Below are 12,910 nucleotides of genomic sequence, written 5' to 3' on the forward strand. Positions count from 1 at the left end.
AACTGCCATTTCCAAAGGGCTACTCCATTTAACCATCAGCAGCGGATCCCACTGATCCCCATGCTAGTCAATATCTGCTGTGATCTGGTTTTTTAAAAATTATTATAGTCATTTGGTTGATATGAAAGCATACTTAGTTATAACTTTTCTTTGAGCTTCCCTGACATTCAATGAGTTTGAGAATCTTTTCATTGTTTTATTAGTTATTTAAATATCTTTTTGCAGCACCCATTCAAGTTTTTGTCTATTTTTCTACCAAGTTACTTTTCATGTTGTTTTACAGTAGATGTATAATCTGAACAAATGTCTTTGTGGTATCGTTTGAAAAATATCTTCTTCCAGTCTGTAGTTTGTCTTGCCTCTAACTAGTATCCTCTGATGAGCAGAAATTCATTCATGTCCAAGATGCAGTTTTCTGCGCAAAGACTACTACTGTGAGCGGTGTATGTGTATGATCAGCACATCTACATCTGCTTAGGGAACACGCGCCTTCCCAAACCATGAAATAGTCTCCTGGCTGCTTCCCTGTGGTTTCACTTTCTTCTTTATGTCTATGGCCACTTTGAATTAATCTTTGAGGCTGGAATGACATGAGCATCAATATCCTGAATTTATTTCTTCTCTCCTTACAGATCATTTCGTTTCAACAATATTTACTAGAAAATCATCCTTTCCTTACTGCACTAGTAACCAAGTGACTGCTTATGAGCAGATCTGTTTCTGGACCCTTCTGTTCCTTTGGCCTGTCCATCCTTCTGTCTCTGTTGATTGCTACAGGTTTTGGAGCAAGCTTTGAGTAGGTCTTAATGAGACCTCAAATTTGTCCCTCTTCCAGACTGTGATTCCAAGATGGAAGATGGCGGACGAAAGGGAGGCTGCATTCTGTGCTGCTCCATAACTCGGGATTCAAGCAGAGGAAATACGTTTCTCTGAGAGGCAGTCGTCACTGCCCACCGATCCCCTGCTGTTTACCACATTCGTCCACCGCAATCACCAGCCGTCTGCCAGCATGCCGCCAGCCTGTAGAGTGCAGATCACTCACTGACTGCTGCCTATCATCTGCCGTTTGCCCATATGCCTGGCTCTTGCCTGCCCATCACCTGGCTTTCACTACCATCACCTAATGTCCTACCTGCCAATGGTACACCGTTAGCTTGCAGACCACCCACAGACCACCAGCGTATCGCCTGCTGCCACTGTTGCTTGGAAGTCCATTGTCACAGTACCAAGGTTTGGTTACTGTGGCTGCCCCCACTTGGGGACAACAACCAGCACCTGCGGGTTGCCACCACAATCTCAGGGCATGGCCACCTCAGTCTGGGGACTCAGGCCAGCGCCTGGAGATATATCAGGGTACCTGCAGGTCTGATTGCACCTAAGGTCTTTCTGCTCCATGTGGTAGTGGCTTGCATGTGGCTGCCTCTTTGAAGGGTTGCTCCTTCGTGTGAGTGCACCCCTGGTGGACTCTCTGCAAGTTGAACGGGCACTGAGGTCTTGGGACTGCAGCAAGCTGGATCTGGAGAAGCTGAAGCGCAGGTCCATCAGATTTCAGCTGGGTTTGCATGGCCAGTCTGGGTTTGGCAAGCCTGTGGAAGCCAGAGACTAGGGACAGTTCCCTGGGGGGAGCAGAGGTTAAAGAAACTGGAGAAAACTGGGCTCTCTGCAGCTCAGTGAGTCCTGAAGTGCATGGAGACAAAGGGACCAGCTACAACGGGTGGGGAGACTTTAAGAGGGTGTGAGGGCATCTTGCTATCTGCTCATTACCCAACCAGTCCAGCACCAGATAGACTAGAGCTATCATCAAACTTCAGACAGCCCCACCTATCGGTGGAGAAGGGAAGCCAACAGAAGCAATCATTCAATTTTCTATTGAGACGCTCCTTTTTTCCTTTTTTTTTTTTTTTTTTGCCTTTTCTCACACCTCTACCATTTTTAAATCCAAATATTTTTCATGCATCAATTTGTTGAGGAATGGGATGTCTGAATAATATGACAGTTTTGTTGCATATTCTTATATTTTTACTTTTTAAAAAAAATTATACATATTTTTTCTCTCACTTATCTGTCTCCTGGATTCTCTTTCTCATTTCTCTCATGCTAACAGCCAACCTCTATTAACTCCTCCCTCATTCTTAATATAAAGTTTTACCTCTATCTTTTCTCCTCCTCCCTCATAAACACCACATCTTATACTACTTCTGTTCCCTCATTGTCCATCATTTGAAAAGGTAAACCCTTTTAGCAAACTTACTATTTATATGGTAGACAATAATTGAACACTTCATTTCTGTCTATTGTGACAAAACTGTAAAGGCCTTAATAGGAGCAATTTAGTTAAAGGTGGTATATCGTTTGCCTTGAGGGCTGTCAATATTGGTCTCCCCCTTAAAGGTGAGGAACAGGAAGACTTCAGGGACACTAAAAGACTACAGGGTAGAATCTGTATTGCCTCAGCTCCATACCACTAGATGAGAAGACACACAAACAGCATGAGAAAACAAGGGAACAGAGTTTCTCAAACAAACCAAGATGTTCCAACAATAGAATCTACAGAAAACATAGTAGAAGAAATGTTAGAGAAGGAGTATAGAAAATACATGGCTAGACTGATCTTCAAAATGAAGGATGGTATTAGAGAGAAGATATAGGAAGCAAAAGATCACTTCAATAAAGAGGCAGATATTATAAAAAGGAATCAAGCAGAAATCCTTGAAATGAAGAAAACAATAAACCAAATTAAAAATTCAATGGAAAGTATTACTAACAAACTAGAACATTTAGAAGACAGAACTTCAGACAATGAAGACAAAACATATACTTTTGAAAATAAAGGTGACCACCCAGAGAACATGGTAAGAAAGCATAAAGAGAACTTCCAAGAAATATGGGATAACATAAAAAGACCAAATTTAAGATTTGTCGGAATAGACAAAGGCGTGGAGACACGAACCAAAGGAATGCACAACTTTTTCAATGAAATAATAACAGAAAACTTCCCAAATCTAAAGAATGAAATGGAAAATCAACTACAAGAAGCTTACAGGACCCCAAATGTACAAAATTACAGCAGACCCACACCAAGGCACATTATAAAGAAAATGACTAACATACAGAATAAGGATAGAATTTTAAAGGCTGCGAGAGAAAAAAAAAAAATCAAATTACATATGGGGGAAACCAATTCGGATCTCAGCTGATATCTCAACCCAGACCCTCAATGCCAGGAAGTCCTGGAATAACATATATCAAGCTCTGAAAGAAAATGGATGCCAACTGAGAATTTTAAGTCCAGAAAAATTAAGCTTCAGATTTGAAGATGAAACAAAAACCTTCCATGATAAACAAAAGTTTAAAAAAATTCACAACTAGAAACTCTGCACTACAGAATATTCTCAGCAAAATATTCCATGAAAAGGAAGTGAAAATCAGCAAAGGGAGGAAATACACTAAAGAAAAGGTAAATCAAAGGAGAAACCAAGTCAAGTTAAAAACCAAAAATAAACCAAAATGACTAGGAATACAAATCATAAATCAATAATAACTCTGAATGTTACTGGCCTAAACTCAGCAATGAAAATACATAGACTGGCAGATGGGATTTAAAAAAAACAACCAGCAATATGCTGTCTTCAAGTGACTCACCTCCAAGGAAAAGACATCCACAGACTGAAGGTGAAAGAGTGGGAAAAACATATCACTCACATGAACTGCGTAAACAAACAGGGGTTTCTATCCTCATATCAAGGTGGACTTCAAATCAAAGTTAGTCAGAAGGGACAAAGAAAGACATTTTATACTGCTTAAATGAATCATACACCAACAAGACATAACAATCGTAAATATCTATGCCCCAAACAATGAAGCATCTAGGTACATCAAACAAACCCTCCTCAATTTCAAGAATCAGATAGACCACAACACAATACTGGGTGACTTTAACACACTTCTCTCACCACTGGCTAGATCTTCCAAACAAAAACTCAACAAAGAAACTATAGAATTAAATAATACAATCAATGATTTAGACTTAATGGGCATATATAGAGTATTTCATCCATCAAGCAAATACACTTCCTTCTCAGCAGCATGTGAATCCTTCTCTAAAATAGACCATGTTATGCCACAAAGCAACTCTCAGCAAATACAAAAAACCCAGAAATACTACCATGCATTCTATCAGATCATAACCAAATGAAACTAGAAATCAAAAATAAAATATAGAAGCTACTCTAACACCTAACCCAAGAAATAAATGGGTTAAGGAACTGAATAGACACTTCACAGAAGAAATACAATCAACAAAAATATGAAAAAATATTCATCATCTCTTGCAATCAAAGAAATGCAAATCAAAACTGCTCTAAGATTTCATCTCACTCCAGTCAGATGGCAATTATCAAGAATATAAGTAATAACAAGTGTTGGTGACGATGTGGAGAGAAAGGTACACTCGTACCTTGCTGGTGGGACTGCAGATTGGTGTAACCACTGTGGAAAGCAGTATGGAAATTCCTCAGAAAACTTGGAATGGACCCACCATTTGACTCAGCTATCCCACTGCTCAGTTTATACCCAAAGGACTTAAAATTAGCATACCACAGTGATGCAGCCACATCAATGTTTATAGCAGCTCACTTCACAAAAGCAAAACTATGGGACCAACCTAGATGCCCTTCAACAGATGAATGGATAAAGAAAATGTGGTACATACACACAATGGAATATTACTCAGGCTTAAAGAAGAATGAAATTATGGCATTTGCAGGTAAATGAATGGAATTGGAGAATATCATGCTAAGTAAAATAATCCAATTCCAAAAACCAAAAGCCAAAGGTATTCTCTGATAAGCAGATGCTGATCCATAGTGGGAAGCTGTGTAGGAAAGAATGAAGGAACTTTGGATTGTACAGAGGGGAGTGAAGGGGGAGGTGGGGTGGTGGGGGTGGGAAGGACAGTATAATGAGACAGACATTATTATCCCATATACATGTATGAAAAAAATTTTTTAAATATTTTCACTGTCACAAAAAAGATAATGAAAAAAGTTTTCAATACCACATATTACTTTACTAAGATTGTGCTGAAATGTTCACATTTTTCCTGTTCCCAAATGAAACTGATGTGTACTTACTAAAAAAATTAAAAAATAAATAAAAAACTGTGATTCCAGATCCTTTAAATGTCATATTTAGAATGTGTCTGTCAATGTCTTCCAAAAAAAGTCTTCTGGAATTTTGGTACCCACTGGATTGAACCTACAAATCAACTGTGGAGAACTGATGTCTATACTAAGTACTTTAATCAATGAAATTGGCATATCCATTTATTTTGGTTTCCTTTAATTTTTCTCATCAATATTTTGTATTTTTTTAAAAGACCAGATTTTTATTGAATTTATGCAATTACCCCTATTGCCATAGTCATAAAAATACTCAGGAATAGTTTTAAAATTATGGAGGAGTAGGAAGAAAACATAAATGTGTCTATTTTTGTTTACAAAATAGACTTTACCAAGTTGGTATAAACTATAGATAGCTTTTTAAATTTTTTTATTTTTAATTTTGTTCTAATTAGTTGTACATAACAGAATGTACAGAATGCATTCATACATTCTGATAGATCATACATAAATAGAGTGTGATTTCTCATTTTTCTGATTGTATATATTGTAGGATCACATCAGTCATGCAGTCATATATGTACATGAGGTAATAATGTCTGTTTCACTCTACTATCTTTCCTTTCCCCATACCCCTACCCCTCCTATCACTCCCCTCTTCCTAATATAAAGTAACTCTATTCTTTCCTATCCCTGCCCCCTTATTGTGAATTAGCTTCCATATATCAGAGAAAACATTCAGCCTTTGGTTTTGGGGTTTGGCTTATTTCACTTAGCAAGATATTCTCTAATTCCATCCATTTACTCATGCCAGAATTTCATTCTTTAAAGCTGAATATTTAGTATTTTCAGGGAAGAAATCTCATACAACTCTCATTAGATTAATTCCTAGGTATTTAATTTTTTGGTGCTCTATATTAAATGCTGCATTTTAATTTTCATTTTCCACTTGTTCATTGCTGGTATATAGAAATGAAATTTATTTTGGTGCATTGTCCCTGTATCTGGGGACTCTGATAAAGTCACTTATCAATACTAGTAGTTTGTATTTTCCTATCATGGTCTAAATGTGTCCCACCAAGATTCATATGTTGAAACGTCATTGCCTGTGTGATGGTACTAAGAGGAGGGGCTTTCGGAAGGGATGAGGTTGACGACTTTACACAGAGGTGTAGGGGAGCTGTCTGCCTCTTTTGCCCTGCAGTCCCTTCTGCTGTGTGAGGACACAGCATCCAGGGCACCATCATGGGAGCAGGGATTGGACCCTCATCAGACACAGGACCTGCTGATGTCTTGATCTGGGACGTCCCAATCTCTAGAACTGTGAGAAATACAGGACTGTTATTCATTAATTACCCAGTCTCTGGATTTTGTTATAGCAGTAGAACCAGACTAAGATGGGCCTCCTGGTTTTCTATAGCACAAAACATCAGAAACTCAAATAATGAATTTTCCCTTTTTTCAATCTTTAAAACTTTTATTTTTTTTATGGTCTTTGCATTTGACATCCTAGCTGATACAATGTTGAACAGAACACTGATGATAATGATCATTCTGTTTTGGTCTTGAACATGGGTGGGCAACGTTAATATTTCATAATTATGTATGTGACTGGTAGGTTTTCGGTAGAACAATTCATCAGGATAGAGAAATTCCATTGTACTCCTGATTTGCTGAGTTTTATACCATGAACCTGAATTTTGTCACATGCTTTTTCTCATCTATTAAAATGCTTACTTATATGCGTCTTTCCATTCTTAATTGCATTACTATGTGAATCATATTCATTGATTTTAGAATATTAAGTCAATTTTTATATTCCTAGAATAAATCAAACTTGGTCATGATTTACTAGTCTTTCTAATATTGCTGGACTTAATTTAACATATTATTATTATATCTATGTTCATAAGAGATAACCCCAAATTTTTTCTTTTGCTGTACTGTCATTGGTTTTGAAATCAGAGTCCTGCTAACCTCTTAGGAGAGGTGGAGCCTGTTAATGTCTATTTTCAGGAAGACTCTATCCTATGATTAGCTGGAATTCTTTTACTTCTTCTTTAAATACTTGGAAAATTTTGCCTGTGAGGTCACCTGGGTCTGGGCTTTCTTTGTATGAAAAGACTATGAGTCAGCAATTTAATTTCCTTACCAGGTCTAGGACCACTCAGATGATCTGCCTTCCATGTCCTGGGTGTCAGGGAAGCTGTGTGTGCTCAATGATGGGCCATTCCATCTGCAGTCCACCGAGAGACGTTGGGGTGTGCTCTCCTGGTGTTTCAGGGACTGTAGGAGCTGTGGTGTTCACCTTCACCTTTTTATACTAGTGAATTATAGTCACTCTTTCCTTTCACTGGTATTGCAAAGGGTTTATCAATTTATACATTTTAATTAACTTATGAGTTTTATATTGATTCTATTTCAGTGATTCTTGCTTTCTGATTTCCTTCATCCTGCTTTCTGGGAGTTTCATTGGCTGTTCTTTCAATTCCTTCTTGAGACAGAAGCTTAGATGCTTGATTTTCAGCATTCCTTCTTTTTATCTAAAATGTGTTCATCTCTCTGGGCTGATTTAAAGTCAACCTACAAATATTGAAATGCAGACCATTTTGATTAAAGTGGGCCATGTTCCCTTGAAAAGAACCGTGCTCAACAGTTGGCTGGAATGTGGTTTTATGTCAGCTTGGTTAATCGTACTGCTTAACTTCCACATATCATTATCCATTTTCTTGTCTGCATGTTCCATGGCTCACTGACAGAAATCTGTTAATCTCTAGCTAAACTGTGGATTTGTCCATTTTGCCTTTGAGTTTTGACAACATTTTTCTTTTCTACTTTTTGAAGTTTTCTTAACTGACCGTTTTTTAAAATGTATTTTTTAGTTGTAGGTGGACATAATACCTTAATTTTTTAATTTTTATGTGGTGCTGAGAATCAAACCCAGGGCTTCACACGTGCTAGGCAAGCACCTTACCACTGAGTCACACCCCAGCCCCCTTTCATTGACCCTTAATGACTAAGAACTGTCCCTGGTAGCAGCCTTGGAAGAGCAGTAGCTGTGGCTCTGCACCATCCATCCCATGGCCATGGTCTCAACAGGGCCACAGGGTGAGCAAGAACATGAGCAAGCTGAGGCACTGCCACCACCACAGGAGCCTCAGTTTTGCACAGGACACTATCTGAGGTGTGTGGCTCTGCTAGATCTCCAGAACAAATGGACCCTCAAGTTCACCAAGAAAAGGGAGGCAGCACATTCACGCCAAGGTGAGAGGAAATGGGCAACATCCTGCCCCCTGGAAGAAAGCATGATTACCCTCTGTGCACAACTACCCTTGCCAAAAGAGAGGGGGAGGACTGTCCCTACTTATCTTTAGGATCACCTTTTGCCCTGAAGTCTCTGGCATCAACACAGTCCGAATGACTCTATCCTGGTCAGTGTTGCCGTGGTGCATGGGTCCCCTCCTGCTCAGTGTAGCCCTGGGTCCTCCTGAAGATGCAACCCTGTAAATGTGGTCCTTTGCCCAGTCTAAGAACCCCCTGACTTAGCAACTCAGGCTCGTGCACCCCACAGGGTCAGTGAGGTGTGCTGAGGGGCAGGCTGGCCATGCCTGCCTCAGGCCCTAAGGCATGCTGCCTTCCACCATGCTGTCTTCCATGTTAACACAGCTTACCTACAGCCAGGCTCACTGGCCTCTCACATCACCTCAGAGCTCTGAGAATATTCTATGGAGCAAACTGGCCTGGGCAGGGGGCTCCTCTGGTTTCCACTTTCATGCCAACCCTGAGAGGTGGAAAAAGTCCTGCTCATCTCAGTCCCCAGTGGAACTTTGGCCTGGAGAAAAGACCCTCCCTCTTCCAGAAAGACTGCCCTGAGGAAAGGGACTTTCAGCTCACCCAGGAAGGGCTCCATCCCCACCCCTTGTGGATTTTCCTTCTTCTAGACATCATAGCTTCACCGTTCTCTGATTTCTTTAAAAACCGGATAGTTTGCGATGTGTTCTTCCCTGTTGCTGCAACAGCTAGCTGGCCGACAGACTTACCTCGGAGACCCGCAGGTGTGGACCCGCTGGAGTTCATTAAAGAAACTGAACAAATCCCCGCACCTTGACCCACTCACAACCCTTTCTTACCACAACTCTACACTGATGAGAAAACCGGCACTGGGGCTTGGTGACCTTCCAAGGACCGCGCACCAAGTGAGAGGTGGACGCTCCAAAGCCTCCTTATTGGCCCGGGACCCCAGAGCCTTAACAAAGTCCGAGGGCCGTGGGTCCTCCAAACCCCACGGCAACTGCGCACCAGCAGGAAGCTGCGGGTGGGCGTGGGTGCGGCGCCACGTACCAGCCTGCGGATGTCGCGCTCACACTCGCGCTTGATGCGGTGCACCTCGTCCTGGTGCGCCTGGTAGGCGGCGCGCAGGTCTGCCGCCTTGGTCTTGTCTGCCTGCATGCAGTTGCTGAGCGCCTCCTCTGCCTGCTTGCGCGCGGCCTTGAGCTCCAGGATCTCCTGCTGTAGGCGCTGGCGCTCGCCGTCGAAGGTCCTGCGCGCCTCCTCACGAGCCTCAGCCAGCAGCGCCGTCTTGACCTTGTCAGCCGCACCATCACGCAGCACATTCAGTGTGGCCTGCAGCCGCTGCAGCTCGCCCTCCTTGATCTTGGCGGTGCGGGCCGCCTCCTGCTCGTGCTGCCGGATGAGCACCTCGCGCAGGGCCTGCAGCTCCTTGGTCTTCTCCTCGTGCAGCTTGGCCTTGAGCTCAGAGATGTAAGCCGTGTGCCGCCGCTGCTCCTGCTCACGCTCCAGCTTGGCCTCCTGCAGCCGCTCGCGCAGCTTGCCCACCTGCAGCCAGAACAGAGATTCGGCAGGGGCAGGGGCAGGGGCAGGCCACAGCCTCCCTCGCCCTGGAGACCCTCCCAAGGGCCGCCTCCAGTGCCCCCTGGGCCACCTTAACCGGCCCGACCCTCCCTCTCAGCCCCACCAGGATCTTTCCTACTAGGTGACTTTGGAGATTTTCCTTGGAGAGAGGAAAACACCTGAGGGTGTTGGAAGGGAGGACCAAGAGGGGAACCCCCTTCATTCCAGTATGTATGAGGAAGGACACAGACAGCTCTCCTCAAGGCTGAGCAGACTCCAAACCAAAACACCATTTCCAGCGCCCCTGTCAGGGACTCTGAGTCAAAGAAGACAGGGCAGAGGTGGTGGGGAGGGAAGGGCAACGCCAAGCTCCTCGGGTGGAGTGCTCTGGCTCAGGCCTCTCCAGGGGACACCTGGCTTGGGAGCCTGGACTCTGGATTGCTGACCACCAGCCCCACCTGAATCTCTCCATCCACTTAACAATTTGAAACACTGGCAAAATGTGCCCAGGGAGTGTTTTAAGCAAATGCATCACTGGAGCTTTTCATTTGAAATATCACCCAAGACCCCCATTCCACAGGAGCCCTTCAGTAAAATCAGTTCATGTCCCAGGTAAGGGCAGGCTCCCAGAACTGTACCCAGCTGCCTCTGGTGAACTGGCCATTCCAGAGAAAGGGGCAACATTTCCCCCAGACCACACCTCATTTACAGCAGCAGGTGGCAAAATTAATTGTAAGTTTTGGGTATCAATAAACCCTTTCTTGTAACAGCAGGAAAAGCAGCACATAAAAACATTCAGGAAAACATGAGCCCTTTATGTCTCCTTCCATCAAACACTCCAGGCAACCAGTGGCCCCCTGACCCAGCTCACTCAAGAGCTGGAATCAACCTTCCTGATGGACTCAATGTCAGGGGCCAAGACTTGAAATATTTACACGATCTCCCCAAGTCAGGAACAAAATGCTTCTGTCATTTTTCCTTCTAGGAGGCCACATAGTCTCCTCATCTCCCTGGTTAGTGTTGACAGTGCTTTGGGGTCAGAAGGATGAGACCCCATTAGATCTGGATCTGCTTTGATGGCAGATTACTTAACCTCTGTGATGTTTAACTTTCTATGTCAACCAGACTGGGCACAGCACCAGTCATTTGGTCAATTATCAGTCTAGCTGTTGTTGTGAAAGTATTTTTTAAATGAGATTAACATCTACACTAGTAGGTTCTGAGTAAAGCAGATAGCCCTCCATAATCTTGGTGGGCCACATCCAACCAGTTGAAGATTTTTGGGAGAAAAGTCTGATGATTCCTCTGGAAGAAGGAATTCTGCCTCCAGACCATTTCAGACTCTCAAGACTGCAAGATCAGTCCTTGCTGGAGATTCCAGCCTGCTGGCCTGCCCTACACACTTCAAATTTGCCAGTTCCCACCACTGCAAAAAACAATTCCTTTAAAAACATCTCTCGTTCTATATATTATGTGTTTATGCATGTATATACACATATACTTCTTTATTTAAAATAACAGAACACATGTGTGTATGTGTGTTCTGTTTCTCTGAAGAACCTCCCAGAGCTTTGGCTCTGTGAAGAGCAACGTCAGCAGCTGCCTCAGAGGATGCTGACAGCAGGAAGGTGGAGAGTTGCTGGGTGGATAAATGAACGTTGTTATTGTGGTCCAGAGTTTGCACATCAGGTGTGAGCAAGCCCCAGGGTGAGTCACAGGTAGAAAGGGTGAGGGAAGTGAACTGAGTAAGCACAGGTGTGGGCAGGGCAGCCTGGGAGGGTTGCTTCCTGGGCAGGAGCAGGAAGTGGCAGCTAGGATGAGCCAGGTGTTCAGGTGCACAGAGCAAGATGGAATCACACAGCCTCATTACTGAAAGCCTTCCAGATCCCACAGGGTGCAGGTTAACTCTGCTGGAACTCTGTGTGTGGCATGCTGAACAACTAAGAGATGGATAGCGAATGGGGAAAGCTGGGCTTCTCACTATTGGAGTGAGGGGCTCCAGACAAGAAAGGAGCTGGTGTGATACATGTGGCCATGGGCTAGTGTTGGGACATCAGTAAGAACTCAGGTTTAAGGTCATGTAGTCATCGGTGCCACATGGAGATGTATTTATAGATAATGTGTACGTCCACATAACACACACCTCTCCTAGCTCTCAGATGAGAGGGTCTAGAAGAGGGGTGCCCCCATGGCTGCGAGCACACCAATGCCCAGATCCTGTTGTCTAACACCATTCTCCCATAAGAAGAGCCAGGGCTCCTGGGAGAAATGGCAGATTCAGGATGGAGGCAGAAGTAGGTAAGATGAACACCAGAAAAGAAGAACTAAAAACATAAACAAAAATAACAACCCTCCACAACAGAGGGGGCATCACAGGCACCAACTACACAGCTCCCTGTGGCCAAAGCTAGAACAGCCTGAGCCACAGAACAAAGATGCTGTTGGGTTACATCCAAATACAGCCTAAGTCTCCATGAGTGCAGGCTGACATACTAAAATAACTAACCACAAAAGAAAAATATGAAATGGAATAAACAAAAAAAGAAATCTTCAGGAGTTCCAAAGTACTTAAAACTCAAGTGCAAATCCTCCCTAGCCCATAGGACTAACCCTTGTGCTCCTCTGATTCACCCCCTATCCTTGGCCCTAACCACTCAGCTCTGACCACACCACTGCCCACTGCAGCCCGGACATGCAGACACCTTAGGATACACCTGACCGCATCACTGCTTCTTCTGCCAGCCCCCTACTCAGCAGCCCCTCTCCTGAGCCCTTCGCTGACGACCTTCCAGCAGACCACTCCAGGGCCCCCTGTGTAGCCCTGCTCCTGCTGCTGCTTCTCATGGGCACTTTCCACCACTGAGTTAACATTTCACGAATCTCCTGGTGTTTCTTCCTGCACAAGCCTCAGGAGAGGGACCTGGACAACTGACAGTTGC

At 43.5% G+C, this 12,910-nt stretch overlaps 1 protein-coding gene across 1 annotated transcript in view; it reads right to left on the reverse strand.

Annotated features, from left to right (window-relative positions):
• The window catches only part of Jakmip1 (janus kinase and microtubule interacting protein 1), a 129,741-nt gene that overhangs the window by 60,982 nt on the left and 55,849 nt on the right, over window positions 1–12,910 (reverse strand). The window contains 1 exon segment of the mRNA XM_047566598.1: window positions 9,462–9,956. Coding sequence (XP_047422554.1) covers window positions 9,462–9,956 — 495 coding nt within the window.

The sequence above is a fragment of the Sciurus carolinensis genome, chromosome 10, assembly GCF_902686445.1.
Source record: "Sciurus carolinensis chromosome 10, mSciCar1.2, whole genome shotgun sequence".
Classification (NCBI taxonomy): Eukaryota; Metazoa; Chordata; class Mammalia; order Rodentia; family Sciuridae; genus Sciurus; species Sciurus carolinensis.